At 44.2% G+C, this 25,639-nt stretch overlaps 1 protein-coding gene across 4 annotated transcripts in view; it reads right to left on the minus strand.

Moving 5' to 3' along the window:
- The window catches only part of LOC125466662 (paired box protein Pax-7), a 128,605-nt gene that overhangs the window by 48,297 nt on the left and 54,669 nt on the right, over positions 1–25,639 (minus strand). For all 4 annotated transcript variants that reach the window (XM_048561484.2, XM_048561486.2, XM_048561485.2 and 1 more), the window contains one exon: positions 12,844–13,046. In XM_048561484.2, the coding sequence (XP_048417441.1) occupies positions 12,844–13,046 (203 nt within the window). The remainder of the gene's footprint in view (positions 1–12,843; positions 13,047–25,639) is intronic.

Consider the following 25,639-nt stretch of genomic DNA (forward strand, 5'->3'; position numbering starts at 1 on the left):
GCAGAGGGTGGTGCGTGAATGGAATGAGCTGCCAGAGGAAGTGATGGAAGCTGGTACAATTACAACATTTAAAAGGCATCTGGCTGGGTATATGAATAGGAAGGGTTTAGAGGGATATGGGCTGAGTACTGGTAAATGGGACTTGATTAATTTAGGATACCTGATTGGCATTGATGTGTTGGGCTGAAGGGTCTGCTTCTAAGCTGTAGCTACTACTCTATAGTCTACCTAACATGCAGATCTTTGGACTGTGGGGGAGACCAGAGCACCCAGAGGAAACCCATCCAGACACGGGGAGAATGTGCAAACTCCACACAGACAGTCGCACAAGGGTGAAATCGAACCAGAGTCCCTGGTGCTGTGAGGCAGCAGTGCTAACCGCTGAGATACTGTGCTGCCCATTACGTAATTTGGTGTATGTTGGTGGGCCAAAGGGCCTTGTTCTATGCTGTATGACTCTGATTCCTTTTAACCCCAGCGTTCGCCTTGCAGTTGTGCAGCTCAGTACTGATCTAGCTATTCCACCTTGAATGGAATCACAGCTAACATGGATGCATTGCTGCCCTCTGGTGCAGGTTAAGACATCCATCCAGAGTCTGGTATAGTGGTAAGGAACAGGAATCCTTCCTCCCCCCTGGCCCAGTGACACGACTCCATGGCCCAAGACTCTGGTATCTTGGATTGTTGCTGCAGCATGTTAAAAGGACCTGATCGTGGGGGGCCTTTAAAGGTAGGCAGAGACGTAAGGAGCCACTATGGTACTGGTGGATACACCACTATAGGCACATGTGAAACCCTTGACCTAGACACAGCCTGGTAAATGCTTAACCAGCACACATGCCCACACGCATGAATTCTTCACACAATAACATGAAATGAAGTAAACTCGAGGCTGAGAGTTCAAATCCCACTGCAGCAATTGCATTCAGTAAAGGTGGCAAAAAGTAAAATAACCGTGAAGGCCCTTGGATAGTCATAAAAACCCACTGGTCCTTAGGAGGATGGAACCTGCTGCCCTGACATGGTCTGTGGGTCCCACAACAACCTGGCTGACCCTCAGGGTAAGTAAAAATAGGCTTGCTAGTGTGACCCTTGTCCTAAGAACAAACATGCAGAGCATTGATTTCTGAGGGTCAGAGGTGAGGTAATGTCAAGTGCATCACAAATGTGTCCATGTGCACACTAATCGAGTGTGTGAAAATATTTAGAGACAGACCTCAGTGTGGAATTAGCCTGTGCGGGTTAGGTTAGCTGCTCACCCAGGCATGAATCACAAGTCTTGGCCGATATGGGAACTGAGTGGGAAATGGGCAAGACTGCCTCCAAATGAAAATTGACAGTAACAGTTGTGAGTGGGAGTGGGAGTGTTTGCGTTAAGCCTCCAGCTACACAGAGATCTTTTGTTTTACAAAAACAGGCCAAATTGCAACTCATCGTAAGCCCAGTTGGGATTACACTGTGCTTCGAAGCCTGGCTTCACAGCAAAGACTGACGCCTTTTCAAATTAATTTATGACATTTTTCAGAGTACAGAATTCAGTTGTAACAAGATTGCTTTCCAAAACACACAGTTCAAAGTAGCCACCGCAAGAACAAATGATGACTGGTAAACCTGGAAATGAATTAGTTTCCAATAGCAGCACATTTCAGGCAGACTGAAAATGACATCACTGGAGAAAAACAGGCCAAAGTAGAAAACACTGACAAAATTTCCAAAGAACCCAAATACACACAGCATGGAACGTTGTCGATCAGTTGCACCCCATCCTCAGTTTATCTCCTCTCTGTCCTATAATGGACTCCTCCTACCCTTTTAATCCTCCCACAGCCCAAATTAGGCCCCCTCACACTCATGGACAATTTATCCTGTGAGTGCGTCTATCCCACATGTGAAACCTGCCAAGGAAACAGGAGGTAAAATTCCTTCCTACTCCCTAACTTCAGAATCTCTCTCTAAACTTACGAGTTGCCATCCTGAATGAAGATGTCCAAAGGACGTAGTCATGGACTGACATTATGGCATGTTACTTGAAGTAACAGGTTTTAGTCACTCTTATACTGTTGCTACAATTCATTAAAAGACCTTATCCAGACTGAGCCAGATACGCTCTATTACTATCGAATGCTTCTCTGATTAAAATAGTTCTGTCAGCTGCATGGAGTTGCTAGGTCTTATCTCTGGGCTTCAGTGAATCTTGAGCCTAACTCCAGTTTGTTTCAATGGCAGGTCAGGAGCTCTTCAGAAGCTTTTATGTTAGAGATATACTACAGTTATGATATATTGCCAGGGCCCAATAGTCCCAGGTCATTGTTTTTTTTAAATGGCATATTGCTGAACCAAAACTGGGACACAAAAAACATTCGTGATGGGACAGGCGCTGTTGCTAGGATACAATGCAGGCTTCAAGTCATAGTTCCTCAGGCACCACTGCACTAGGCCTCAGAGTCATGGATTTTATTCTGTTATTTATGTTTAATTCCATAAGTATGAGAACAATTATGTTGTGAGCAGTGCTCCGTTGTAACTCTTAGGCTTAAAAATGTAGTTTCAGAATTCCTTGTTTCTACACTGGGTTTTGTGCTTGCAGGTAGGCCAAGGTTGGTGATGGGGGTGGGGTAGAGCAGCAATGGAGAATGACACAAAGAGAAGACCAGAGTTGGTGTACGGAATCTGACTGTGAGAAAACAAATAATGGTCTGTAGTGGGATATTTACTGCAGGTCAACATCAGACACTCCCATGTGCCCCCACCAGATAGATTTCACTGCAACTCTCAGCAAGAGAGCTGAACTCTGACCCATTCCATCTACAAAACCCCTCCTCTCCCCTTTATGTTCTCTTTAACTCCATCCTTGAGAAGGGTAAATGCTTAGTGGGGAACCTAGCCTCAGAAAGAAATCTCTGGACAAATCAGACAGTGCTTCACCCCCAAGGTAACACTAGAGACATTTGGGCATGCACTACCCAGCTTATCAATGGCTCTAACTGCATTCTATTCCAGGTTATTAAATTTCACAGTCAGGAAAGGAGTGGGTCATAAGAAACGTCATTAAAAAAAAGCTGGTATTTCTCAGATCTGTTGGGTGTGGGGTATTCTGGATGGAGAACTGTATGGTAACAATACTTAAAGGAGTTACATTGTAGTTGAAGGGAATCCTGGGATATTGGAGCAGTTAAGGATGGAGCAGATTCAGAGAATGGGATCATGAATCAACTGGACTATCAACTCAGTGAAAGGTGTTGTTTGGGCTGACCTCGACTGAGTGGTGCAGACTGGCACATTCCGAGCTGCAGGACTATGTGTTGAGGGACGCACTAAAGCTTGGGTCAGCTGCTACAAGGTGGAGTGGGAAAAGACCATCATCTCAGGTCTTTCTGCCGAAGTTAAATGGGGGTCTGTTCGCTTGTTGGACCCTCCTGATGAGTCAAATAAATGTAAATATAGTCTTGTATAAGTAGGAAATGCCTTTGGTTTGTTTCTTCATATAGTACTGTGCTGAACCAAACTGTTTTAATGACTATGTACATATGTTAAGAGATTTTTAGGAATAAAGTATATTTTTGAAATTAAACCAAACTGGCCATTTTCCAATTTGGATCATATTTCAAAGCTGGCACTGCTGTTGCTCCCTCTTCTTTGCTGATGGCTGCCCTCTCCCATCGTTTTCCAAAGACCCTTATCGTTGCTTGGGTAACAGTTCTGCAGGAACTGTCATTAAAATGCCTATAGTTATTTTTGGGAGTGATTTCTTGTCGATCAACCTTAGCACTGAAGGGTTAATGGACATTCTGACTCTGGATATCATCAGCGTCAGATCCCATCCAGTTTTCACCGGTTGCAGGAAGGTGGCACGGTGGCTCAGTGGTTAGCACTGCTGACTCACAGTGCCAGGGACCCAGGTGTGATTCCACCCTTGGGCAACTGTCCGTGTGGAGTTTGCACATTGTACCCTTGTCTGCATGGGCTTTCTGTGTGGGTTTCCTCCAGGTGCTCCAGTTTCCTCCTACAGCCTGCAGATGTCCAGGCAAGGTGGATTAGACATGGGAAATGTAGGGTTGGAGGGAAAGGGTAGGCAGTGGGATGCTGTTTGGAGCATCAGTGTGGACTCAATAGGCTGAATGGCATGCAACCACACTATAGGGATTCTTTGGTTTGTGGACAGTATGACGAGAAGCTAGCTTTCCACATTGGCAATGCATGAAGAAGTTATTCATTTTCCGTCACAGATAATAATCTGTTTGGACTTGAACCCAGGTCCCTGGTCCAGAGATACAGATATTACCGTAAGAGCCCTAAAATGAACACCATTAGGCTCCTCATTATGAGAAGGACTGAAAGTGTGCACTGTGCAGGTTCAGCTGGATGATCATTCCAATTGCAAGGAGTTTCATCCCTCCTGGGGAAGGGGACTGTGTTTATTATGCTGTTACACCTAACCCCTCTCCTCGTTATACCTCATGGCATTAACAGTCTGAGACTAATTGGGGTCCCTAGAGAGGACAACATGAAAAATTTCTACAGCTCGATTATAGGGGTTGTATGAGGAATGATGATCTCTTCATATTTATGTCTCACTGAAAGTAATGGGTTTCTTGATAACAAAATGTAATCTTCACAGTAAAGTGATGGAGGCACTGGGGTTGGGGACAGGACAGGATGTCATGTAGGCCAAAGTCTGCCTACTACTCCATAACTGAGGGGAAAATCTAGATGTTTTGTCATCAACTTGTTCAGAGATTACACATGCCTGGGGCAGGTTGGACTTGAACCCTTGTCCCTGTTCCAATGGTCGGGAACACTACCACTACACTACAACAGCCCTAAATAAACACCATTGGGTTAGCTTTGCATTCCACAGTTGTATTGAATTAAAGATTCACCAGTTGCCATGCTGGAATCCAAACCAGTGTCCCCACATCACTAGCCTGCCGTTTGGAATTACTCATGCAATGATGTCACAATTAAGTCATTGCCTCCATCAAGACATGGAGCTTATCTCTTCTCAAAGCCAATCCCGAACCTGGCATGGTATTAAGGACCACACACAAAGGCCCCACATCCATCCCCAGCCTGTGCTCAGATCTTCAACCCGAGGTGGTAAACAGACCATAAATGTTCAGGGTGCCCTGTGCCTGCAATTTGTATTTCTGCTCTTGAACATGGATGTACAGAAAGAAGAGTGGCATTGGCGACAATTTGGAGACGGGGGTTCGGGGGATAGTTGGGATGGGGTGGAACTTATTGCAATACCCTCTAGGATTTCCCAAGAGTTTGGACATGTCAAGGGGAATGGAAACAGTTGGGTGTAATCTGAAGAGACCTCCTGGATCTAATCAAATGGGTGACCATGCATGGGGTGTGGCAGGACTGGAGAAAACCATGATGATCCAGGAGAGAAAGGTAAGAAATGACAGTGTGAGAGATAAAGGCATGAAAAGTGTTTTTTTTAAAGACTTGAGTATCAGCCCAGCAGGTAGGTTTGTGTCAGTACAGAGAATCTGGGATTAATTACAACAGGAGCTGAAGATAAGGATCAGCTCCTGCAATTTGTCAGACAAGCTAGTAAGTGTTCTCTTACACAGGGGAGAGGCCCAGCATTGTGCCCCCAATTGGAGCCTGCCTGTTTTATGAAGATAAATTGACTTACAGGTGCTGAAGTGTAACAGAGCGTAGCTACAAACACAAGAGCTCACACAGTGCGGGAGTGGGATCTGCAAAAACCTTCCCAATCACAGACTCCTCCGACATCCCTGATTCAGCTACTTATTCCTCACAGAGTATTCCAGGTTGCTCTTGTTTATTGTTGTCATTCTCAAGATGTTTTATCCTTGCAGCTATTAACCCTGTGAACCCTCCTCACAAACGGTTGGGATGTAATGCAAGATGGAAGCAAAAGCAGAAAGAAGTGGTAGTGGGTGTAGGTCTGACAGTGCCTGAAAGAGACGACTAGGGTAGTCCTTGGCCTGCTGTGTTCATCCAGCCTCACATTTTATTATCTTGGAATCTCCAGCATCTGCAGTTCCTATTATCTCTAGTCCTCCAGGTAAATACCTTCACTGCTCAAGTCCTACCTGCACCGCAGATGTGTGCTGACCTCTTTGGGCTGTTTAGTTAAAAATAAATAAACCTTCGCTGTGCTGATCCTAGACTAGAGATAGGGCTAGGATTTGGGGCACCACTACAGAGAAGGCAACTTGGGGAGAGTAGGCAAAGAGGGAGAAATGGATGGAAAAGGAGGTTGGGCTTTAAAGGGAGTGAAGGATGTACTGGTGAATGGTAGTGTGTGAAACAGGGGAGAAAGGGGAAGGATATGGGAGACAAGGAGTGGGGAGTGAGGGGAAACTGGTGGAGAGAAGGGTGCTGGGAGGACAGTTGGGATCACTCATGCATCTCTTGGCTTTACAAGTGAAAGGGTCATAAATGTTCAAATAATTCTGGGGGCTTGGCCAGATTGAGGTTATGACAGGAGGAGCCTTTCCTGTTTGGGAATGAGACAGCGCCTGACTATTGCCATTTTGGACCCTCAGGCTACTGTTTCCTTCAGAAATTTCTATGGTACATTATGGAGTGTGTCAGAGACACAGTATGTGAGATGGCTCCTGACTTTGCACAATGGTGTAAGACAAGTGACTATGGGTTAGCCCTTGATTTACAGCTCATTAATTTCAATGGAAATAAAAATGGGAGAGACATAAAACAGGCTCTGGGTCCATTATGAGCCATTTTACATGATTGTAACAAGGTTAGAATGGGCACAAGAAGGCCATGGATAAGTAAGCTGGCCATCACCCAATCTGGTTTAGCAGCCTTATATTTCTAATGAACCTGCTCCTTCTCCGAGTTCTCTGTTTCTTTCGCAGTTCTGCAGTGTGAGCTGGGGTCATACAATGTTAATGATATCATTGCTCCTTGCACACAGGAGAGAAACTGAATACTTCCCACAGTATGCCGGCTGTGTGTCAGTCCCATGATCGAAGAACACGTTTGTGTCACATGGCTTCTGCTGTTTAAATAAATTCATTCACCCACAAATGAAATTAGTCTGTAACGTGACTGTTCATCTGTACAGACGCTCGGCGATGGCAAATCCACTCTTACTAATAAATTTGCAACCGCATTAATCATCAAAGGCAACCAGCGAAAGGGAGCTCAGAAATGGAGGCTGGATTTGAGGTTACACGTGCACACAGAAAGAAAAAAAGAGGAAGAAAGATGAAGAAAGAACAAAAAAAAACAAAAAACCTTTTACATTTTGGGATGTTTCAAAACATGTTGCAGCTAACGCAGAATTTTAGAAGTATAGTCATTTTTGCAATGTAGGGAACACTACAACCATGTTGCACTCAGCAAGGTCCTATAAACAGTGCACTGACAATGGGCTGATCAACAGTTTCAGTGATGCTTGTTATGCAATTGGGTAACTCTGCCACTCTTCAGCAAAATTGCTCCACAGGGTAGTTTGCACTGACCTGAGAAAGTAAACAAGGCCAAAATACAGTAATGGACACATCCAATGGATGGCACCTCTGACAATGCAGCAATCCATCAGTACTGCACATGGGTTTCAGCCTGGCGTATGGGCTCAAGGCAAGGGATTTGAACTTTTAAACTTCTGACCAAAAGGTGAAAGAATTCAAAGTGACATTCTGACTGCAAAGGGTATGGATCTTTGGTGCACGTGCACACACACAGACCTACTGGGTGAAAAAGGCTTGTGCAGCCGATAAAACAGAATTCCCTGCTCCATGTTGCCATTGGTTTTGGCAATGAATGCAGTTCCCAGTGGTCTCATTATTAAATGAAAGTCAGGGCTCAGATACAGAGGTGTCAACCTGAAGAAGCCACAGGCTGCCTTCAGGCTAAACAATGAAGACAGTATGCTGTAATCACAACTAAGTGATCCCAAAACCAGGCTCGTCACATTCCATTGTGAACAGCAGTGGATCATTACTAGTTAAAGGGAGGAAGAGGCTCTGTGACCATTCCCCTTTGTAAAGCTGGGGAAGCCCAGTAAATCAGTGCAAAAGACAAGGCTGAAACCATCTTCAGCTGGTAGATCTGAGCGGTTGAGCCATCTTGGCATCCTCTTGAGGTTTCCACTGTCACAGATTCCAGACTTCAGGCAATTTGATTCACTCGACATGTTGTCAGGAAACTGCTAAAGGCATTGGATACAATAAAGGCCATGCCCTGACAATATCTCTGCTGTAGTGATGAAGACTTGTGTTCAAGAACTAGCTGTACCAATGGCCAAAGTGCACCAGCGTAGCTACAACACTGGCATTGATCCGACAATGTGGATACTACTCACAATATGACCTGTCCATAAAAAGCAGGAAAAATCCAGCATGGCGAATTACCACCCCATCAGTCTACTATCAATCATCAGCGAAGGGGTGGAAGGAATCATAGACAATGCTGCTAAGCAGCAATAATGTACCAGAAAGCCAAAGGAGATAGTCAGTAGTGACCTCAGCAACTCTGGCCCAGGGAAGAGGATAAATGGATAGATATTTTAAATGAGATGACGCACGCATGATGGGCCAGACAGTTTCCTTGTAGGTTGTAAGATTTCATAACTCTAATACACTCCAAGGTAGCTAAAAGACATTTTTACTCTCATTTCATTTCCAAGTGAGTGGAATGACAAAAAAATCTCAGCTTTAAGGGGTAAAAAAGTTAAATAGAAGTTTGTTTGTCGAGAGAAAGAAGAAAGACGACAGCTGTTGTGAACACGCATTCCAGAAGGATTTCTCACTGCCAGATCCAGCCTCTTCCCACCACTTTCAAGTCCACCGATCCCTCAAATATTTTCTACATTTCGGTGTCGATCACTCAGTCTCTCTGGGGCCTTCTGAAAGATTGTAAACATTAATCACTGTGGCACTTACACAGCCTAAAGCCTGTCCACCAACCACCTCCCCCCCACCACCACCCTCAACTATGCAGGCAAGGGCCAGAAAATTCATTGTGATAACTTCAGAAATAAAGACAAGGCTGCCTCCAATCTAAAATCACCAAGTGCAACCTAACATTGTCATTGGTCCAAAGACATGCAGGTTAGGTGGGTTGGCCATGCTAAATTGCCCATAGTGTCCAGGGATGTGCAGGCTAGTTGGAATAGTCATGGGAAATTATGGAATAGGGTTGTGCTTGGGTCTGGGTGGGATGCTCTTTGGATGGTTGATGTACACTTGATGGGCTGAATGGCCTGCTTCCACACTGTAGGGATTCTATGATTCTACTATTCAAAGTACTACGTCTGACTAATGATATTCTTCAGAGATATGGAATCCTTGGAGACTGAGGTGAAGAACTGCTGCTGGGGAAGTGTTTGATGGATAGCTGAGGAGTAGTGCTGGTATACAATGTGAGGTGTGGGAGGAAAGGGTCTTGAAAAACAGAACAGGAAGCAATGCCAACCACCCCAGCAAACAGAAGAATACAAATAACAAGTGGAACAGAACACTAATGCTTCACCGGTCACGCACTGACAACGTTACCTAGCAGGGCGATGAAATGTCTGCAATCAAACACATCGGCTCGGCAAGCAAGTCTACAGCCTCATATGGCTTGCATTGACATCTGTTACTTTGATTTTCTTGTTGATGGAGCAGTCCCCTGGGCACAACAACTTGCTGCGAACACCACAGAATGCCACCTTAACCCAGGGTCTTGCCCAAGTCAGAGGGCCATATTAAAAACTTTCTCCAGTCCTGTTCTGGCCCAAAGGTCTGTGCTTTACTCCCACAACAGCTGGTTCTTGCTGATTTGTGTGGAGGTTCTGTCAAGCAATCATTCAAATTCCTGACATTAAAACAAGCAACTCAGAAACTGCACTGAAATCTCACAAGCCAACAAAAACAGAGGAAATAGATAATAAAGTGTGAAGCTGGATGAACACAGCAGGCCAAGCAGCATCTCAGGAGCACAAAAGCTGACGTTTCGGGCCTAGACCCTTCATCAGAGAGGGGTATGGGGAGAGGGAACTGGAATAAACAGGGAGAGAGGGGGAGGCGGACCGAAGATGGAGAGAAAAGAAGATAGGTGGAGAGAGTGTAGGTGGGGAGGTAGGGAGGGGATAGGTCAGTCCAGGGAAGACGGATAGGTCAGGGAGGTCGGATGAGGTTAGTAGGTAGGAGATGGAGGTGCGGCTTGGGGTGGGAGGAAGGGATGGGTGAGAGGAAGAACAGGTTAGGGAGGCAGAGACAGTCTGGGCTGGTTTTGGGATGCAGTGGGTGGGGGGGGTGAAGAGCTGGGCTGGTTGTGTGGTGCAGTGGGGGGAGGGGACGAACTGGGCTGGTTTAGGGATGCGGTGGGGGAAGGGGAGATTTTGAAGCTGGTGAAGTCCACTTTGATACCATTGGGCTGCAGGGTAATGTCATGACTGTACTGACACCACAGTGCAAGGTGAGATGGGCAGAAATTAGAGACCAAATAATTCATTTCCAAATGTACCCAGTAATGAGACTGGGGAAAGTCTATGTCACAGAATCAAATAGTACAAAAGAAGGCCATTCACTCTGCCATACCTCTGCTGGCTCTTTAAAAGGTCCACTCCCCTCTTCTGTCCCCATAGCTCTTAACATTTTTCCTTTTAAATATTTCCAGTTTCCTTTTGAATGACACTGTTGAAGTTATGTCCACTGTCTCTGTCCTCCAACTTTCAGACATCACAAACTTGTTGCATCTGAAGAAAACAATGTCCCCATGTTGCCTCTGGTTCATTTAACTCTGTCATCTTGTTAACTACACTTCTGCCACATGGGACTAATTTCTCTTTACTCACCTCTACAAAATCTCCTCTTTCCGCCAAGTTCTCCCAGTCTCTTCACCAATGTTCTTTAGCAACAATGGTTGGTCAGTGACATTTTAAACCCACTGAGAGAAATTCATTCATCCCACCCTCGCAGTTGGACTCTCTACTCAAAGGAAAAATGAAGTGGTGAACCAACTTAAAAGTCAATTTCCAAATTATCTGTCTTCCGATGAGCTTCCCACACAGTCTCAGAGTTTATACAACTAAAAGTTCTCTATATTGCAAACAGTTTGAATGTTGGGCTAAAAATGTACAGTGACATTGGTGAAGAATGTCATGCCAATGAGATACAGCAAAATATCTCCAAGGTAGCTGGTGAACAGTTAAACTGTTGCATAACTGAGCCATGCACACCTTTACAATTCCAGGTGAACAGCCCTGGTCACTGTTAATTTAATTGAGTTTACCCCTGGCAACAGTGGGGCTGCACAATTGGCCTCAAGAACAGTGTGGCAAATAAACAGGGTTCCTTCTCCTGATCACTGCCCTGTATGTGGACATTAGATGAAGAGAGTATTTGGCTCAGCCTAAGTGCTCCCCACTCTCAAATGCCCTGGCAACACTCTCTGTCTAGCACACAAAGGAATGTTTGGCACCTGAGCAACTATGTTCTGGCAGGGAGTCAAATTGGCCTTTGGCAGCAGTACACAGCGGGCTAGTAATGAATCCACATTTAATTCTAAACCAAAGGCCCAACATTCTCTCATATTGAAGTCAATGGGTTTGAGAGTGAGGTTCATTCATAAAAGCTCATTTCCTGCTATTAGCAGAAGCCGATTTCATCCCCAATATTGTCCAGACAATTGTGGGAGATTTGGAGAATTTTAGTTCCACAAAGGTCCTGTGATATGCTGGGCATGATGCTGCCCTTTTCGTGTGAAAACTGGTTGTGGGTGTTATATCCATGCAATTTGCAGGAGTAGAAGCTGACCTTTGCTGAGGTTTGTTCCTGAAACAGCTCCCTGGAGCCTTGTAGTAATCATAGAACTAACAAACAGAACCCTGCACAACTTGTTGCTTATTCACTCAATATAAGTACCATGAGATAAATGATAAAGCTTTTGATAAGCTTTTTAAGTGTCAGTTGACCAAACCATTTCCTTATTTATTCCCACAGTGCAGCAAATCAATAGTTTTCACCTCCTCCTCAATTCACTTCCATTAAACACTGCTCCTTTCTCATGGACTAGAAAGTGACTTGGACGACAGGATGGAAAGGGCCTTTAGGGATGTTATTGAAGAGATTTTGAGAGCCTTGGGCCAGTGGAGTCACCCAATTAATATTTTTCTTTCATATGGTAGAAATACTAAGGTTTCTTCCCCCCCTTGAATTGGTATTCCTGTGAATTGTCCTGATGAGTGCAAGGCAAAAACATTTAAGGAATTGTGTCTTCTATTCAGCAATATCCAAGAAATATGTCCATAGGAAGATGTCAAAACCTCTCACTAGAGTCAGTATAGCATCTCTCCTGTGTCAGTGACTTTGAAAATGTTGCATTTTCTCCTATTATCAGGTAGAGTAATTATGATACAGAGGGAAGCCATTCAGCCCATTTAATCTCTGTCAGCTCTCTGTACAGCAATCCTGTAAGTTCCATTCCCCTGCTGTAAACCAGGATCCCTGTAAGTAATTTATTTCCTTCAGTGTCCATCCAATTTCCTTTAAAATCATTGATCAACTCCACTTCCATCCCCTCTGTAGATAGTGGGTTGCAGATTATTACCATTTACTGTGTATATGTGAGATCCCACTCCATCTCTTATCAAAATCCTAAATTTGTGTTCCCTGTTCCTCATAACATCAGCTACTGGGAACAATCACCCATTTCTATATCTGTCCTAATCCTGCCTACCTCTATCAAAATTTTCCCTCAATCTGCTTTGCTGAGTTGAAAAAGATAGAAAGATATGCTGATGCAGCAGGGTGTCTAGAGTACAAATGCCAGCCTAGACATATTGGGTTGAATGCCTTGTTAGTGCGCTGTTGACTCTGGACACAACATGGTGTCACTTGATGACCTCACCTGAACTCGTGCCTCTGTGAGTTTGGTTCTCTGGGCTAGCTCCTCTCTAGTGTAGATGTCTGGGTAGTGGGTCCTCTCAAAGGCTTTCTCCAACTCCTCCAGCTGCTCTGCGGTAAATGTGGTGCGACTGCGTCGTTGCTTTCGTTTCAGAGGGAGATCAGGCTCTGATTCCACATCTGAGGTTCCATCATCCAAGCGATTGCCTATTGAGGAGTAAAAAGAAAGAGTCAGGATTGAAGGTGCTCAAAGAATGACACACACCACTTCTTCCTTGAGGGCAACTGAGGACCCAACCAAAATAAGGTGGACCACAGGCAGGGCCAAGATTTGCCTGAGGAATAGTCCAATCCTCCATGATGTTTCTAATGAGAGGGGATAGATAGAAACTCCTCTTGAAGGCATAGTATGGCTATTTGCCCATGACTCCTCATAGAAAGAGAAAGTGGGTGATAGTAGAATATTAGGTAATTTCCTTGTAAATCAGGTGTGGTACCGGGAGAAATTTCACACCTTCCCTCTCAATCAAACATACAGTACATATAATTTATGTGGCACAATATTGATACCACCGCAATGTTTTCTAATTCCAAAGCAACTCTGATGGATGTGGCTGTAACTAATGTCTCACGAACAACTGTTAATGGAGCAGCCAAAATGACTGTTCTGAGCCCACATCTCAATCCCAAGCCATTATAGGACCCAGTCTGAATGATCCAGATTGAAGGATCCATTGTGAAGGATCAGGTGGAAACGATCCAGAATGAAGGAGCCAGTTTGTGGAATCCAGTGCAAATGACTGTGTGATTGACCAAAGCCCAATACTCAGTGTGAAGCTTCCAGTTCAAATTAGCTTTTGTTGTTTTTACTAAAGCCATCTCCTCAGTGAAATTTAACTCTGATCCAATGTGATGGCCAATGAAAAACATTTGCAGATTATAGAGTTAATCACATGAGAATGAGATTCTGCCTCAGTAGTGTGCACACAGGTACAAATTTGGGGCATACTCCAGACTGTTAATGTGGAACGGGAAAGGGCTGGTGGGTATTGTAGCCTCTGCCGTTGTCCAGCTAAACTCAATCTGGACAGCCTGAACCTTGGATCTTACTGCATACAGTGGCTCAGCAGCAGCAAACTTTCGGGGGATTACAAATGTGATTAAAGATACATGTTATTAAACAGAATCATTAAAAGCCTATGTTTGTCTCTCCTATAAATATATAAAGGTGATTTACAATATTTTCCATTTATAATTCTAAAAAGATTAGGCTGGTTGAAATAGACCCTGATGGGGTTAATGTCAGATCACCCTTTTTGAAGGGTGAGGAATATTTAATGTTGTCATGGACTGGTTGCTGTGGGGCTCCTGTGCAGACCAGTCACAGCCTGCTAATATTTCTCAGCCTCACCATCAGGGTGATGCTGGAGGCTTTAACACATCAGCAAGTTGTGATGAAGGGCTGTACTGCACAATGATGCACCAAGTACACTGAGTTCCTGACTCTCTCTCCGGACTATGCAGTATCCTGTTGGATTACTGGGTAGCACTTGGACCCTGTACCTGCCAGTGGCCCTGGTGTGACAATGGGTAGTCAACATCAGCAGTTTGTGATCAAATGAGGCATCACAACCACTCCCACACCTGTCCACATCCAAGACACAGGCACATGGAATTCCCCACAGGAGTTTCTGGATAATAGTCGAAACTGGGAACCTTAGCTGATTTTCCCCTCCCTAACCCGGGGGCTCCTCAACTGCTGAACTGACGGAGATCACTAATTAAGAAGAGGCAACACATCAAACCTTCCCAACACCATAACGCTATTTATATAATACACACCCCTCACCGTGACACACTGAAATAATACACACCCCTCGCTGTTACATGCACTCCTCATGGTAACACTGAAATAACATGCATCCCCCCCCCCCCACGGTAACACACTGGTAAACACACACACCCTCACCATAACACATCATCAACACTGTAGCACATTGGTACAACATACATCCCTCACTTTAGTACTCAAATAAATACTCACTGCTCTAACAAATTCCCACATTGTGACCTTGACAGAAGGTAGCCTGGTCTTACCAGAGATAACAAATTAAGAATGAATTAAGAGAATATGTTCATTCCTGATTTGAAGCCTTCCTTATCGAGTCATCAATGTAGATATGCTCTCTCCTCCTCTGATTAATTTAACTGCATGCCACAATGCCAGACCACATTCCCCCAACAGGTCAGAGGTAAGTCCACGAATCCTCTTCTCAGTCAAACTCCTGTCCGCAAGCCCAAATGTGAACTTGTTTCCCCAGAACCCGCCACCAGGAGGCGGCAGCACATCTGTGCTGCTGCTGCTGATCTGGCCTCATAAATTCGTATTGCCCCGCTCTGACTGGCGACCGGGGTAAATTTGCAAATTTGGTTCTTACTGCAGGTGGAACCCAGTTCTGTTCCCGTTTGACATTTCTTCCGAAAACAGCTTGAAGTCGCCAAGAGTCATATCGCTCTGTAAGTTGCCAGAGGAAGCGAAATGAAAATTAGAAGCGAGGAGGCAAAAGGGTTAGAGCCTAGAGGATTAGACTAAAATATATATATAAGCAAAAGCCTTTCAAGGGCTTAAAATGTAACCGTCCGTCAAATTCAATTTGATAGTGGCGGGGAAGCTGTAAACAATGTTTGCAGGTGTGATGTGGTCATTTGTGAGGCTGTGAGAGTGGAAAAATTGCAGCTTTGTGAAGCAGTCTACCATGAACAAATGTGTAAATTAGTGAGTAGAAGTCAAGCAGCCGGGGCACATTCTCCAATAATAAATCCAAACAAGCCCAAGAGTCATTAGAGGGACGTCTTTTCTGAAGGAGTTTGCTGCGGTTAGGATTACGGAAAAATACATCTCTTGGTAAACTGGGGGGGGGGGGGGGGGGCGGAAATTGGGGCCAAGACACGGAGCGAATCAGCGATCGGCCGTGAAGTTTAATTAAACAAGGTGTTAAGGGATTAGGTGAAACCTGTCATTAAGACCACTCAGGGGCTCCTCAGAACTGAAAGATGCTGCTACAGTTTGGAGAGTGAGATGTGGACGGATGGAGACATGCGGACGCATTAATGAAATCAAATTGCACAAGAGCCCCCTGTAACATCATCCTTGTGTCAGGTTTTATTCTCTCAGGGTGACTGGAACCAGCTAGCTCTGGCCTTCACTTGCTCGCTGTCGCGGGCGATCATCCCCCGTCCCCCCACCCCCAACAAACTGCGTCTCGGGTTTCACAGCGGGAGCCGTCCCTGAGCTCAGGGGCTCGCACAACCCTGCTCTGAAGACTTGCATTTGCATAGCGTCTTTCACGACCGCAGGCTGCCTCAGAAGTGCTTCAGAAAGAATTACTTCTGAAGTGCAGTTGCTGTTTCAAAGTAGCAGCCAATTTGTATATTAACAGGGAGAACTCCGAAGCAAAATATTGGGGATGTGAACATAAAAGCAGAACACGCTGGAGAGACTCAGCAAATCGCACAAAATCGGTGGAGGGAAAAGCGGTGTTCATATTTCAAGCCGAACATCGCTTCCTTAAAACTCCAGGCTCTGAAGTAAAGTCATATTGGACGCAAAACATTAACCTTGTTTCTCCCTGCACGGATTCTGTCAGGACTGTTGAGTTTTTCCAGCATTTTCTGCTTTTATATAGGGATAAATCTACCGTACTTTGCAATAGTGCCAAAAATATCCATCTGAGATCAGATAGCGGCCCAATCTAACATCTCACCTGAAAGACAGAACTTCCAACAATAGAGCAGTCCTTCAATACCACAGTGGAACATCTTTATTTTTGAGATTAAGTCCTGTATTGGGACATGGACTGAGAACTGGCTTGAGTTCAAGGTGACAGTGCTACAAAATGAGCCCCAACTAATCTCAAGGTGTGAGAGCACAGTGGTGGAACTGTGAGGAGGGTAGACGTCAGGTTGGTTGGGTGGGGGTGCCATTCTGATCAATGCTTCACTGTCCGAGGTGTGATCATGAGGTGCTCCTTGAGTATGAACAGTTGGATCTCAATGGGAAAAGAGGCCATGAGGGGTGACATTCTGTTTGATGGGGAACGCTTGGACTGAATTCAGGTCAGTCTCATTGCAGTGGAAACTCACTTTGGGTCAGAGAACAAAACAGATATCATCTGATGAGCTGCTAGTTCTGCTACTTGACCAAGAGATATCAATAATTACATTTCCATTGTAGAACTAGGGTTTAGAGCCATTGAAGAAAATTAAACAATGTTTTAGCAGATAGTCTCGCAGTTCTAGCTTAAGGCCAGCAGGGTCAAAAGGTACCAGCAGGGAAGATTGGACAGTCTCTCAAAAAGGAAAAACTGCCAGGTTGTCTTAACTGAAGCCTTTATGATGATGGAAGGAGTTGATTGTGTAGATGTGAGGAAGGTGTTTCCACTTGCATGATACCAGAACTAGAGGCCAAAAATAGCACAAATTATGGAGGAAATTCAGCAGTAACCTGGTTGCCGTGATGTTGAGGAGAATATGGAACTCACTGCAATGTGAAGTAGTTGAGATGAATAGTGTTGACATAGTTATGGGGAAGCTAGGGAAACAGTTAAAGCAGAAAGGAATGGAAGGTGTTAGGGTGACTTGAAGTAAAGCAGCCAGAGACGTGTTTGTCAAATGGCCTGCTTGCTGTAAATAGCATGTTAATCTGTTGATAGAGCTAAAAATTAGGCAGTGATTGTACTTTAGTCCATATGATATAGCCCACATGATTGACCCCCACTGACTTCATGCTGCATCCCAGTCAGCAATCTATGTTTCTAGTCAGTGACGTTCTGCAGACAGGAAGGGTTTAAACTATAGGGTGAGACATCATCTTTCATGTACTCTGTACTACCCTGTACCCAACCAGAAAACCCAGCTTCCATCACTGTGCTGTAAGTGGGCCTGCTACCTCATTAGTTAGGGATACTCTATTTGGCTTAAACTACCCCAGTAGTATTTCCAGTTTTGGATCACTATCCAATCTGTGGAATCTGGGCTGGAGGGCATTAGTCTCAACTACGATGCCTTTCATGTTTGAATGCTTGAATAGAATGTACCATCAGGGCCCATATATGTAGAGTGGCTACTTGGGCAAGGAATTAGAGGGTGACTGGTGTCCCAGAGAGGGAGGGAAGCTTTGGAAATAAAATTGGAGGATAAAAATGGATGAACTAAGTTAAGGGGAAAAGAGAGTTAAGTATATGCAGAGTGAGCAGATGATGGAGCTGATACCGTTACCCTCCCACTCCAGTCTGTACAGCAACAGATGAAATGTCTATCAAACTCTGGCTCTGCTTTCCTTTCACATCTTCAAACCCTTTATCTTTGCCAGTGTCTGACCTTACACAGGCCCAGAGGTAATGGGGCCTCAGTCAGTCCCTCGCCACATCTGTGAAATCTATTAAAGGCCTTCACTCTGTATTCATTGCTGCAGGACACAGCCAGGGGACCTGTGTGGGAGTGGACAGAAGGAGATGGATACAGACAGATAGAGAGACAGAAGTCTTGGCAGAGACAGACAGAGGGAAAGAAAGATATATTGAGAAGGACTGGGATAGAGACCGATACCGACAGACATAGAGGGAGAAATAGGAGACACTTACAGAGAGAGAAAGACAGAAGCAGATACAGACAAAGAGGCAGTGGGACAAAGTCATAGACACCAAGACAGAAAGGGAGAGATTGCGAGCAAGATCAGCGACAGAGACAGACCAGCAAAAAGTCAGCAGAGAGAGGGACATGGAGTCTGCCGCTTTCTTTTTTTATTGTTTTCTAACTAACATTAGTGAGGAAAAAGTGGTCTGTACGAAAAATTCTGTATTAACCCTGCACACAAACTTGCAGAAACCAACAGTGAAACAAAGACAGTAAAACTCACTTCAGAAACCAGTGTCGTTTTAAAAATAAAACCAAGGAGCAGTATATATTGTAGTTGTAGCCCAAGTGAATGAAAACACTTGAGTCTTTTATTTTTTGCGCTGATAATAGTTTCTTTTGAAGGATGGGGAATCAGGGCCTTCAACTGAGCAGTTGGACCTCCTCCCCTTTTGCACACAAAAACCTGGCACCATTTGGCTTTTAATAGCTCTTGTCATGTGTGCTGTGTGCACTCTGATTTTTTTTGTCTCACCTAGGACAAAACAGAGGCCTGAGGACCCTTTCAGCACTCTGCGGCCTGCACCTTAGGGGTCCATTAGTGAGTGAATACAGCACTGTGCAACCCAATGTGATATCTATAAACGCTGACATATTTACTCGATGTGGTGCTCTGTGAAGGAAGGTGCTGACTGAATATTAAAACATTAAGCAGCAGGGGGTGGGATCACAGGGTCTCAGGCTGTTTGAGGCATAACAAAGGTACCTGCTCTTCAGGCCTAGTAGCTAAGACAGGCTGTCATTATGACTGGCTCCGAGACCCTTTTCACATTTCCAGCCTTTCCATTGATTTGCTTTTTGCTTTTTATTTGAGGGTCGGGGGAGTTGTCGGTGTGGAGGAGGTTCGGAAATGAAAGTTTAAAATGACGCTGTGAAATTTTTCCGCACTGGTAACCAGGCTTAGCTTTTAACCCTTTCTCAGCAGGAGCTTGCTTTGGCAGATACCAGAAACAGAAATAGGTGTCCCAGTTGATTAGGGAGTTGGCCTGGATTGGTATGAGCAGGTTGGAATTGATGCAACCCTCCATACCGTCACCAACATCTCTCCCTACCCCACCTCCTTCCTCCCCACAAATGACATAGTGTACTGGTTGCCAAGAATCAAAGGGTTAACAGTTTGCAGTTGAGTGCAGGACAATTAGATGATAGACCTTAAACAAGTATTCCAAGGTCCTTTCATTGGAGTCCGAACTTGTTTATTTTACTTTGTTCTGAGTTCCCCTCCCCATTCATCCCATTCCACTCCACCCTCCAGCCAACACCCACATCCCAACCTCCACACACACACACACACACACACACACTGACAGACATACACAGACATAAATAGACAATGCACACACACGGACAGACACACAGTCATGTAGGTGTAGACAGAGATGGGCAGTGACAGATACGCACGTACACAGGCAGACAGACACATACATACAAATACACAGAGGTGCATACTACAGACAGACACAAGCAGGGCTTAATGCAGGATCCATGACGGGTTATTTATACTGTGTTGGAATTGATATCTGTGCTCTGTCCTCTTTCTTTCTGACTTGGGGAAATGCAGCTGAGAATATTGCATGAAACTTGCAATAAAGAAACAAGGCTAATTGGCCCATTAAGTCAATTCTGGTGTTTATGTTCCAAACAACCTTCTTCTGCTTTACTCCCTCTTAACCCATTATTATATCCTTCAATTCCTTCCTTCTTCATGAATTTGTTTAGCTTGCTCCTAATTGCATTTTTGGTCTTCACATCATGTGGTAGTCATGTTTCACTCTTTGGTTAAAGAGGTTTCACCTTGAATTCACAATTAGATTTATGTGACTATCTTCTGTTTACGAATCCTAATTCTGGTATCACCTGCAAGAGGAACTATCTTCTCTTTGTCTATCCTATCAAACCCTTTTATAATCTTAAATACCTTTATCAGATTAACCTTTCACCTTCTGTTTGTGAGAGCAAAGAGCCCCAACCTGTTCAATATTTTCTAATGGATCTAAGCTTTCAGTTCTGGTGTAGCTCTAGTACATCATGTCTTGCATCTTCGGCGGTGCTCCTGTACCCTTTTAATACTATGGAGACGATAACTGTTCACAGTAATCCAGGGTGATCTAACAAAGGTTCAAAACGTGTTTAACACAACTTATACTATCATTTCTATCCTTCTAGTAATGAATCCCATTTGCATTTATAATTGATCAATGCATAAAACCTGCATTTTAACTGATATTTACAACTGTACTTACCTGCCCATTCCAGGTTCCTGTGCTGCTCTATCTTATTTCAAATGGGCCTAAAGGGAATGTACTTTCAGAGGATCAGCATCAGGATGATGGAACAGATAGTCACCTCCTGTACTGTATAATCCTATGAACCTTAAATACCAATACCCCAAAAAAGTAAACAGAACTTTTAAATTAGCTTGGATAGAATTAAATTTCATCTGCATTGAACCTTGTGACTGAGTGTGTGTTCACATATGTGAGTGTCTGCACCCACAGCCCTTGTGATGATTTACAGATATATTAGATTACCTTACCCATTGATGCCAGTGCTAAGACACTGGCATTCCCATTTATCTTTTTGTGACCAGTATTTTCTTTCTGTGTATCACTATCCCCTGAGCAGACATCAACCTCACTGCTGCTATCCACACCAAATTCCAATCACAGTCCAGACACATTCAACGAGCTGAGAATGTTGTCAATGATCCTGATGGATTTAGCACGGAGATCAAAAATACCAGCGTGCTCAATCTCATTTGGGGCAGTGAGCAGGGTGATGGTATCGGTGTCTGTATCTCCTGGTGTGGGGAGGAGGGTTCTGATCATTATTCTGCATCCCCACAGGAACGTGTGTGTGTGTGTGTGTGTGTGTGTGTGTGTGTGTGTGTGTGTGTGTGTGTGTGTGTGAGAGAGAGAGAGAGCATGCACAAGTAATTCAGTGTCCGTAAATGCACTCTGTGTTTTATTCATTTATGGGATGTGGGCATCACGGCCAGGCCAGCATTTATTATCCATCCCTAATTATTCAGAGGGCAGTTAAATGTCAATCATATTGTTGTGAGTCTGGAGTCGCAAGTGGATCAGATCAGGTAAAGATGACAGTTGCTTTCCCTAAAGGGTATTAGTGAACAAGAAGTTTTACCCAACAATCATTAAACATTAGATACCTAATTCTAGATAGTTATTGAGTTCAAATGCCACCATTTGCCATAGAAGGATTTGAACGTGGGTCCCCAGAACATTACCTGGATATCTGGATTAATCGTCTGGTGATAGGACCACTAGGCTATCACCATTTGATTAAAATGAGAGTGTGTGCATTTTAATCATTCATGGGACATGAATGTGTGTGTAATTGAACATGTATAACTTAGTGTCAGTGTCAATGACTGAATGCACGTGAGAGTTTGATTGAATGTGAGTGTCTGTTGTTATTGAATATGTATGAATGTGTATGATTGTGTGTGTGTGTGTGTGTGTGAGAGAGAGAGAGAGAGAGTGAATGTGAGTGCATCTGTGTGCTTGAATGTGAGTGTGTGCAATTGAATGTGAGTGTGTAATTGAATGTGAGTGTGTGTGTGGAGAGCTGATTGCGTATTGGCATTACTGCTGGGCTATTAATCCAGAAACTCATCTGATGTCCTGGGGATGTGGATTTGAATCCTGCCATGGGAATTGAAATCAATGAAAAATATCTGGAATTTGGAATCTACTGATGACCATGAAACCATTGTTGATTGATTGTCAGGAAAAACCCATCTGATTCACTAATGTCCTTCAGGGAAGGAAATTTGCCATCCTCACCTGGTCTGGCCTACATGTGACTCCAGATCCAGAGCAATGTGGTTGACTCTTGACTACTCTCTGAAATGGCCTGGCAAGCCACTCAGGAATATCAATTGCTATGAATTCTTAACAAGGAAATGAAATTGGACGGTTCACGTGGTATTGACCTTGGCACCAGAACCTGAATTTGAACCTGCAAAATCTTCCTGCTGATTAGCAGATTCTGTCCTCCCTCGGCAGATGAATCAGTACTCTTCCATGTTGAACAGCAATTGGAGGAAACACCAAGGGAGGCGAGGGCACAAAATGCACTCTTTGTGGGGGATTTCAATGTCCACCATCAAGAGTGGCTCAGCAGCAGCATTACTGATTGAGTTGGCCTGCTCCTAAAGGGTATAGCTGCTGGACTGGGCCTGCAACAGGTGATGAGGGACTCAATAAAAAGTAAAAACATACCTGACTTCAACCTTATCAATCTGCTGGCTACAGATGCATCAGCCCATGACAGTATCGGTAAGAGTGAACACTGCACAGTCCTTGTGGCAATGAAGTCTGGCCTTCACATTGAAAATAACATCTATCCTGTTGTATGGTAACATCACCATGCTAAACAGACTCTAAATGGATCTAGCAAATCAAGATTGGGCATCCATGATGTGCTGTGGGTCTTCAACAGCAGCAGAATTGTACTCCAGTACAATCTGTAATATCATGGGCTGGCATATACCCCACTCAACTATTACCATTAAGCCAGGGGATCAAGCCTGGTATAATGGAGAGTGCAGGAGGGCATGTCAGCAGCAGCACCAGGAATACCTCAGCATGACATGTCAACCTGATGAAGCTACCAAACAGCATAAGCAGCCAGTTAGCCTGACAACTATCACTGGGGAAATATCAGAGTCCACCACAAAAGGATGCAATAGCAGAAAACCCAGAAATTCACAACATGATTTTTTGAGGAGGTGTTGGTAAGCTGCTTTCTTAAATTGCTGCAGTCCATGTTCTATGGGTTGACCCACAATGCCCTTAGAGAGGGAATTCCAGGTTTTAGGAATGGCAACATATTTCAAAGTCATAAGTGATACAAAGAGCTAAGCAAACCTACAACCAATGGATCAGATCTAAGCCTGTAGTCCTGCCACATCCAATTGTGAATGGACAATTAAACAACCCATTGGAGGAGGAGGTTCCACAAGTATCCCCATGTTCAATGACGGAAGAGTCCAACACATCAGTGCAAAAGATAAGACTGAAGCATTTGCAAAAATCTCTAGTCAGAAGTGCTGAGTGGATGATCCATTGGCCTCTTCCAGTAGTCCCCAATGTTACAGATACCAGTCTTCAGCCAATTTGATTCACTCCATGGGATATCAAGAAACAGTTAGAGGCACTGGATGTTGCAAAGTCTATCGGCCCTGACAATACTCCAACAATAGTACTGAAGACTTGTGCTCCAGAACTTGCAGCTCCCATATCCAAGCCCTTTCACTACTGTTACAACACTTGTATCTATCCAGCAAATGAGGAAAATTACCAGTCATAGCCTGTACATAGAAAGCAGGACAAATCCAACCTGGTCAATTACTGTACCTTCAGTCTACTCTCGATCATCAGTATAGTGATAAAGTGATCAACAGTGCTATCAAGCAGCACCTGCTCAGCAAAACCTGCACAGTGATATCCAGTTTGGGTTCCAATGGGGCCCCACAGTTCCTGATCTCGTTACAGCCTTGGTTCAAATATGGTCAAAAGAGCTGAATTCCTGAGGTGAGGTGAGTGCAAGTAACAGATGTTAACATTAGGCCCCATTCGACTAAGTGTGATATCAAAGAGGCCTAGCAAAACTTGAATCAGTGGCAAGCTCTCCATTGGTCAGAGTCACACCTGACACATTGAAATATGATTGTTGTTGTTGGTCAGTCATCTCAGCTCCAGGACATCTCTGCAGGAGATCCTCAGGGCAGAGTCCTTGACCCAACCATCTTCAGCTGCTTCATGAATGACCCTCCCCCTAACATAAGGTCAGAAATGGGAATGTTCACTTATGGTTGCGCAATGTTCAACACCCTTTGGAATTCCTCAAATACTAAAACAGTCAATGTTCAAATGCAACAAACTCTGGCCAATGTTCAGGCTTGGGCTGAAATGTGGCAAGTAACATTCGCTCCACATAAATGTCAGGCTATGACCATCACCAATAAGAAACAATCTAATTATTGCCCCTTGATATTCAGTGGTGTCACTGTCACTGAATTCTCCCACTATCAACATCCTTGGGGTTACCATTGACCAGAAATCAACTGGATCACCACACAAACATGATGGCTATGGGAGCAGGTCAGAGGCTAGGAATAGTGTGGCAAGTAACTCACCTCTTGACTCCCCAAAGCTTGTCCACCATCTACAAGGCACAAGTCAGGAGTGTGATGCAAAATTGCCCATTTGTCTGAATGGGTGCAGCTTCAACAATACTCAACTTGAGACAATACAGGACAAAGCAACCCACCTGATTGGCACCAACACCCGAAGCATTCACTCCCTCCACCACTGACACTCCATAGCAGCAGTATATATTATCTACAAGATCCACTGCAGAAATTCACCAAAGTACTTTACAAATCCAAGATCACTTCCACCTCAAAGAACAAAGGCAGCAGATACATGGAACACCACTGCAGGTTCCCCTCTGAGCCACCCACCATTCTGACTTGGAAATATGTTGCCATTCCTAAAACCTGGAATTCCATCTCTAAGGGCATTGTGGGCCAACCCATAGAACACGGACTGCAACAATTTAAGAAAGCAGCTTACCAGCGCCTTCTCAAAGGATCATGTTGTAAATTTCTGATTTTTCTGCTATTGCATCCTTTTGCGGTGGACTCTAATATTTCCCCAGTGATAGTTGTCAGGCTAACTGGCTTATAATTTTCCTGTTTTTCAGGATTATTACCAGAGCATTCCCTCCAAGAAACAAAGTTTTATCGCCCAAACAATGTTGCACTTACTCTCTGTCAATAGGAGGGGCAGAAACCCTCATAACATTTGGGAATTATGACACATATGACACCAAGACATACAAATGCTTGAAAATGGGATTAGAACAGTTAGGTGATTATTTTTGGTTGGTGTGGATACAATGGGCTAAAGGGCCTTTTTCTGTGCTGTAGATCTCTGACTCCATGATTCTAAACTGGGGAGAGGCAATAAATAGTGGCCAGCCAGCATTGCTCATGTTCCACGAATGAATTTGAAAAAGTATGATTGATTGAATATGAGTGCACGTGTGATAGAATGAGTGTCCATGTGATTGTGTGT

Source organism: Stegostoma tigrinum, chromosome 28 (genome assembly GCF_030684315.1).
Source record: "Stegostoma tigrinum isolate sSteTig4 chromosome 28, sSteTig4.hap1, whole genome shotgun sequence".
In the NCBI taxonomy this organism is placed as follows: domain Eukaryota; kingdom Metazoa; phylum Chordata; class Chondrichthyes; order Orectolobiformes; family Stegostomatidae; genus Stegostoma; species Stegostoma tigrinum.